The 7,945-nt window shown below is 32.2% G+C and overlaps 1 protein-coding gene and 1 long non-coding RNA gene across 2 annotated transcripts; one reads left to right on the top strand and one right to left on the bottom strand.

The window, feature by feature from the left end:
- The first annotated feature begins 1,340 nt into the window (after positions 1-1,340).
- Positions 1,341-5,362, top strand: LOC105851323 (uncharacterized). Its single transcript, XR_001143062.3, has 2 exons — positions 1,341-1,616; positions 5,155-5,362. It is a non-coding gene; the product is annotated as an uncharacterized lncRNA (long non-coding RNA).
- Positions 2,587-7,659, bottom strand: LOC101508220 (protein SIEVE ELEMENT OCCLUSION B). Its single transcript, XM_004516071.4, has 7 exons — positions 7,329-7,659; positions 6,746-6,850; positions 5,490-5,938; positions 5,138-5,244; positions 4,730-4,872; positions 4,133-4,624; positions 2,587-3,500 (listed from the first exon to the last, which is right to left on the bottom strand). Exons 1-7 carry the CDS (start codon positions 7,545-7,547, stop codon positions 2,826-2,828), a joined length of 2,190 nt encoding a protein of 729 aa, XP_004516128.1. The 5' UTR covers positions 7,548-7,659; the 3' UTR covers positions 2,587-2,825.
- Positions 7,660-7,945: the final 286 nt, after the last annotated feature.

Here is a 7,945-nt window from a genome sequence, read left to right as displayed (position 1 = left end):
TCAGAGTATGTAGCAGCAACATCTTGCACTTGTCATGTCATTTTGCTAAGGAGATTATTGAAGGAACTTCATATGCTACAAAAGGAAGCTACTAATATTTGTATAGACAACAAGTCTGCCCAAACACTTGCAAAGAATCCAGTGTTTCATGATCGCAACACGCACATAGACACGAGGTACCATTTCATTAGAGAATGCATTGTCAAGAAAGAAGTTAGACTCAAGATCAAGTTGCAGATATTTTTACAAAGTCGTTAAAATTTGGAGACTTTCAAAAGCTAAGAGCAAGATTTGGAATGAAGAAAAAAAAATCAAATTAAGGGGGCGTAATGTTATTACTAATTTGAAATTAGACAAGTCTAGAACCATGTAGAATCTAAAAGTGCTTTAATTATAGAAAAATGTGGGAAGTATCTACAAGTGGATATTAATTAAATGTGCCTAGAGTTTTCTATTTGTACTTACAAATACCTCATTGTACTTCACATTAAGCATCAAGAAAATTATGAGTTTTCTATTAGAAATACCTTCCTTTCTCTAACATAATCAACGCATGGCCAAAATTTTCACGAGAAATCTGGATGAGACGATGACGATATTCTCGATCTCCTAATAGCAACAATGACGATGGTTAGAAACACTACAGATTCCTGCACATATCGCAACATGAAGAATCTGTACTAGGTCCGATTTGAACATAATCTAGAATCATTGCCAAGGAAATTTGAGTCCCTAATGTGGGTATTACTCCCTAGTATCATGCTTTGGGACATAGTTACAGAATTCGCCACTACCCCCACGAACTGCGAATTGGTACTTGTGAATCGGTTCTCGGTACTTTTGCGATATTGGTTCGTGTGGTTTCTCATTCAATTCGTCCCTTTCAAGATTTTTTTTTCAAACAAAAAAAATAAAACATGTAGAATGAAAATGAACAGAACAAGTGAGAAACAGAGGAAAAATAAAAGCAACCAAAAAAAAAAAAAACTAGTACTAGATCTTGGGAATATGTATAACTAACTACTAGGAGTATATTATTATAAAGTAGCTTTCAAGTTTTTAAGTTTAGTTACTTGGGAGGTTTTGGGTATCCCAAGACCAAACATTAATTCATTTAAATTAAAAAAAATAAAAATAAATGCTGACATTATTTTGTGTTCATATTATTCTCATATCAGAAATGAAAATTTAAAAACTAAAATAATATATAAACATTTTATTTTTTTTTTAATTAATTATTTTATAGTATGTAATTTTTAGTCTTTGTTTAAATAAAAAGAAAATTAGTAACATTAATTAATATATTAACTATAACTTTCATACTCAAACCGACTATGTATACTCCCTTGTACCCAGTTCTTTTTAAGTAACAACCACGTTTTCAAATTTGTACCACATGCCAAACCATATTGCAAGCCTTGTGACTGTGAACCTTGTGACTGTGCTCTGGGATAACACTTCCAGTGGGGAATTAACTTTGCACATAACCAAGAAGCAGATACAATTGCTTTGTTTGAGTTTGAAAATATTTCATAATTTGGGTTTCCCTTTTGAGCTACATGACTCCTCTTTCTCATGACGATTCCAAGGAAATTGTGGAATTGTTGTTCCTCAAGGTACGTATGCCTCTAGCTATGCATTTTATGAAAAAGATCAAGCATGTTAAGACCCCTATTGTAAAGGATTTCCAAAACCTTTCAGGGACACAATTGTAAAATTTTCTTATGTAAGCTTTCCAAAACCTTTTCCTTCCTTACTTGAATATTCATGATGAAATTTTAGTTGGCAATCCTATTCCTTTTAGTATGCAAAGAATGTATTCGTGAGTTGGTCTCCTCGTGGTAGTTTTGCTTGGTTAGTTATGAACTTTCGATGGAACCCTTGAATTTAGAGATAGAAATTAGAATGAATTTAATTGAGAAAAAACTGTACAAGGGAAAAAATCTCAATATATCCCAGACCCAAACTCCTTAGAGAAGGAGAGATAATAGATACTAAGTTTAGAAGTTCATCCTACCAAATCTTTCAATAACACAGTATAATTTCCATTTGTGTTTAGGCCCATTGCATATGATTGTGGTATAATTCATATTCCGATAATTGATAATAGATACTATTACCATTGGATCGCACAAATACCATTCTAGTATACTAACATTTGTTGAGACAAAAATTCAGATAATCAAATAGTTGAACTCAAGTGATTAACTAGTTCAATTAAAGTCAAATTGATTGGGAGTATTAAATAGGAACTATTATTGAAACAATTATTGACTGAACTTTACTTATCTCTTGGTCTAATTCCGGATTACGAATTTTTCTTCTTAAGTACCGAATGGTGAAAATAATTAAAACATAAAAAACAAAAACTCAATTTATTTTTCTGAATCAAGATGATTCCCTATATTGCTCATACAATGGAATAACAAGACCCTTGGACAAATTTATTACATCTATCTCTGATAAAACAAACACAGAATGTAACAGTAATTTAGATTAACAGGGAAAACCGAGGTAAATTCAAGTAGGAATTCTAATTCAGGGAATAGAACTCGGTCCAGAGAATTTAGAGGAAATTGAGAGTGATTGAATTCAATAATGATAGTGTACGTTTCTCATTAGATTATTGCCATTAAGTACACATTAGTTATGGAAAATAACAGAATCCCACTGACTTTGCCACCTCAGTTATATAAAAAGCTGTCTAGTGACTTCTAGAAGGGAGTTAAATGCTGAATTTAAACTAACAATTTTATTTTAATTTGAAATAGAAATCATGTGACACACAAACATGTATGGAAGAAATTGCATAGAACCAATGATCATCAATTGGTAAGGGGAGCAACACTGCTAACGAAAAAATCTTCCTCCACATTGTCATCATGGCAGCACTGGAAAGTAGTAAGCACGTGCATATTCCGGCGACACTCAGGGCACGTGAGTCGATCAGGTATCCTCCCCATTGAATGTGAGAACTCAAATCTACAACAAGGGTTAGCAACTGAATGAAGTTTCCCATAATACTCCTTAAAAGCTGGTTCAAAACCATCTCTATCAGCATGCTGTTTCCACTTTAATTCATACTCAACCAAAGCTTGTAAACCAGTGGCAGCATGCCCATTCACTACAATTTGTGACCCTCTTGCTAGAACAAACCATCCACCTTGTTTGTCATAGCTAAGAAGCTTCTTGATTTCCTGCATTACAATGTCGTTGTCATCAACTTGTTTCAGTTGGATTTTGGAGAAGAGCATGCTTTGGAGACGAGTCCAGAAGAACCAAATCATGCTTTGCTCTGACCAACTGTGACTGTAGAGGTTCTCGCGGATTATGGTGTCAACCACTCTCTGCACTTGCTCTCGCTTGTTGCTTTTTCCTAAATATACCATCTCTAAGGGTGTCTGTGTCGCCTGTGCGACCCTCCGGGCTTCTTTCACAAATCTCCTTATCCAATCAGGGTCGTCTCCTCCGTACAAGAAAATGTATTTTCCTTCCTTAATCTGTTCAATGAGAAATTATAAATTTCTTAGTTTAAAAATAGTATATGACATGTTCTAATGAGTTTGTATAACAACTACACATAGGTAAAGTTTGTATAACATGTTCTGATGAGTTTTCTTAGATTTCAAGTTTTCAGTATATTCAAATTTTCTACATTGGATCTTGATCTGTAATATTTTTAACTTTGACCAAAGACATATTAGAACCTGTGTTCTATTTTGACTTGTTTTATACTATCTAGAAATCTTTCATAACATCCATTCCTCCAATCAATGTAGCAATATGATTTTTTTGTTGAAATATATTATTAGTGTACTGAAAAAAGATAAGAAGATTTTTTTATTGCTAGAATATAAAGGTCCGTTTACTGTCATTTTTACTTTACTTTGTATGCAAGTGATTGAAATGATATTTGATTATGGATTTTCTTTTTTTAATTGTAAGAGAGAAGATTGAAGCTAACTAAAGAAAATGCATTTCCAGAACCACAAAAAACAATGTTTTGAAATTTGTCAGAATTTTCAAAATAAAAAATCAATCTATTTTTTAAATGCATTTTCAAAAAAATTCATAATCCTTCTCTAATGTTTATTTTATCAGTGAAAATTAAGTAAAAGGCCCTTAAGCTTACCCAATTCAATATTTCTGTATCAATGCCATCCACAAGCAATTCAAGTCTCCATGTCTCATCCTTCCATAGATTTTCTTCTCTAGAACTTGTAAAAGGAAAAGCAGCACTTCCCCAAATCCACATCATGTGAATAGCATTGGGGCAAGCAACCCTCCCTTGAGGATCCAAAACCACAAGAATTGCCTTATTCTTGTATTTCCATTCACTCTGAATGAACCAAATCACTGCCTTGCTTATCACTAAAGGATCATACACTGAGTGCCATGGCATACTCTCTCTCATATTCTCAAGTTGATTTTTCTTTTGGTCTGTCCATTCAGAGGTTTGGTCCACAATTGGTATCCAAACTAATTCATATCTACTTTCCTGTCTCGGTGCGTGCGCCTTTGATTCGTTATAAATCTGTTCGAGTATTAGAAGCTCATCGGTCGAGAACTCCAGGCCTGAAAATAGAAGTAGCACATTCTTCCTTCTCAGTCCCTCAAGGCTAACCTGTTTGTTTGCATTAATCATATCAGTATATTAGTATCGTCAGCTTCTCATATTAGTAAACTAGTAATAGTGTATCATGTAGGTATTAGTGTTGGAAAATCAAACCCTTTTCTTCATAACACCGTCGTATAGAGGCAAAATGTCATCCTGTGAATAAATCAAAGCCTTGAGGATCTTCATGTTGTCAATGTGCGGTTTCGAAAATAAATCGCGTAGGATTCCATAAGCTTCGGCAACTACCACTTGCGCTGCATTTATTGTCCATTTAAAATTAACCCACTGCTTTGATGCACTTCATATCCAAAAGAATCAAAACATATAGATGGATGGAATATAACCAAGACTAACTTTTAACTGAATATAGATGGATGGAATATAACCAAGACTAACTTTTAACTGAAATTATGTTGTATGATTCTATTGTCTTATTTAAATCTTCTCAATTCTCATGCCCTCACTATATACTGAGATGTATGCATGGTTCCATTTGAATACAATATTTAAGTGGCCTACCAATGTGTTCGCGACAGCTATGCAGTAGCTTTGTGAGATGGTCCGCTATATTTCTGAGCTTGAAAGCCAATGTAGAAAGCTCCCAAGCATCATTAGAGGTGAAGATTCTGAAACAATATTGATATATCATTTGTCTATCATGTTAAACTTTGGAAATTTGTAACTCACATGACCATCACATGCTTTGGTATAAAGAAAATTTATAATCCCGAAGTTTTTTCTATAGATTTTTTAAATGTTAATTGTTAGTATGTTATTCTCAAATTCTTTTTGGGGTCCTAGCTCAACCACTTGGCACTAAAGATGCATTAACGAACATAAAAATCTTGAGGAATGATTGGAAAAAACATACTCATAGCCAAGTGTAGTGAGGCTTGTAATTTGAGCCACGCAAGCCACAATACTTCTGATACACCAGTAACAAGCAATTGGGATGTGATTAGAGGCAGTGGTGTAGGCTGATACATCTTCTGTAATATAACGAGTTTGAATAGCATTGAACTCTATGACACACTTGGTCACCTCCAATATGACACTTACTACATCATTAAGTGTATCGAATCGTGGTTTCAGCGAGCTTGAATGCTCCATGATACCAGGTAATTGCTTCAGAATTGCCATTGATTTGGCGAGTTGATTTGTATCGTGAATATGAGCAAGAAGCCAGAATTCACCATAGTTCAGAGCGAAAGCAGCTAAGGCTAGAACCAACTTAACATCCCACTCGTAGGTTGTGATCATATCAAATATTGAAACTGTTGTGGAGTGTGCATCTATATCAGAAAGAATCTTGTAGGAAATCTGAAATTTCATTGTTAATTAGTTATATTCATGGAAAAACATGCATTCAGTTAATGTTTTAGCAGCAAAATTAAGATTAAGTCAATATCTCTAAGTAGCTTGAATTTATTTTAGTAGTTATTATAGCAAGCCATGCTATTAATGTTATCACATTGATTCAGTGATTACACCAAGATGATTGTTGAATATATTTCTGTTATGTAAAATGAGCAGAATTGATTTTTTGTCCATATAAAAATTTATTAATTTTTAGTCCCTAAAGATACAAAAAAAACTATGGAATGGAATTAATATTTCATTTCACTTCCGCTCCTCTCCACTATATTAATTTTAAAACATCCAAAGCCTTTAATAAGAAACCGACAAGAGTCTAGGGAGCAAGGATTCATTTGGATTGGTTAACTTGAGTTGCATAAATACTTGTGACAAAGAGTTTATGAAAATAATTTATGATAACAGTTTATAGATTATTGGAAAACAATTTTATTTTATTTTTTGTCATAGAAATAACTTATACATAATTATTTACTCTCTCTAGCATTAAATATAAATAAAAATGGGTTAAAGAAAGTTAATGTGTTTGGTCTAAATTTTGAACCAAATACATCAATTTTTTATTGTCCACTTTTCTATATAAAATCAAAAGGAGTATATGATAAACACTTAATTTTTTTCTCTCTTATATTTAAAGTCAAAAAGAGTATGTATTTGACAAAATCAAATTTTGTCATATTTTATAGAGATCAAAACATATTTAATTCAACAAAGATCTTGATCAATATATTGTTTAGGTAATTTTTTTATCACCTCAACAGAAATCCGATCAATCTTAACGGACAAAGCCTCCAGTCTGTTTGTGTAGACAGGAAGGTGACTTCTGTCTTCGACATGATCAATATGTGAAAGGGTACCCTGAAAGAAATTACAAATTAATAACATTATATAAAAAGATTTAAATATGTATTTAGTCTACATAATTATATTATTTTATATTTTTAATTCTTTTTTTTTGTCTTTCCATATATATATATATATATATATATATATATTATAAAATATTTTCTAAAGTTGGAATTGATCTCTATAATATCATATGTAGAATATTTGATTATATTATCTCCACGGTATATATATAGACTAAAATGATTATTCCATGGACTTATTTTAATAAAAGTAAATTTGTAGAAATTAAAATAAAACAAAATAGACTAAAAACAAATATGGTATATCTGCCATGATTAAAAACAAAAACAAAAATTACTAGTACTAAAATGAAAATGGTAAATTTACTATCAAAATCTCAGCCAAATCTGCATATGCATTAAACAGCAAACTAGATTTTAATGGAAAATGAAGTTACTATATATTTTGTTAGCCATTAGCATCATACCATTGAAACATGTCCGGAATCAGAACTGAGTGTGGAACGTCTAAGAATATCCTCAACAATCTCTAGAAGTGGCTTTACATCATAATCAAGTCTCTCAGGATCATGATCTGACACTATTTTCTTCACCAAAATGCTGTCATCAGATATTACATTTCCAGGCATATGATTTCCACCTTTCATCAGTTGTTGCATAGCACCCAACTTATAAATGCTAGTCATGGTGAGAAACAAAAACAAAATAAATAAAAAATCAAGGTGAAAGTGAAAGTGAAGTGCTCTAAGATTGAAAAAGAGAAGGGATAAGGGTGGTGAAGTTCTATTTTTTAAATGGAATGTGACAGGCCTATATATAGTAGCTAGAAAGGAATAAAGTCCAAATGAATCAACTTCCTTTCTTTCACCATAATTAAGATCTTGTAGTGTTAAGAGGACGAAAGGCATTGTCTTCTATATAGTTTTTGTCCCCATTTTTTCACTTTAGTATGTATCAAGTCAAATAAACCTTGTAGTACGTTGTTTTTGAATTTTGAAAAATAATTTTCAACAATTGAAGATATTATTGGGTTGAGTTGTAGATTAGGTTGATTTTTTTAAAACGTTTCGCGAAACTGTCCTTA

Source organism: Cicer arietinum, chromosome 3, assembly GCF_000331145.2.
Source record: "Cicer arietinum cultivar CDC Frontier isolate Library 1 chromosome 3, Cicar.CDCFrontier_v2.0, whole genome shotgun sequence".
Classification (NCBI taxonomy): domain Eukaryota; kingdom Viridiplantae; phylum Streptophyta; class Magnoliopsida; order Fabales; family Fabaceae; genus Cicer; species Cicer arietinum.
This window is presented reverse-complemented; position numbering and strand designations above follow the sequence as displayed.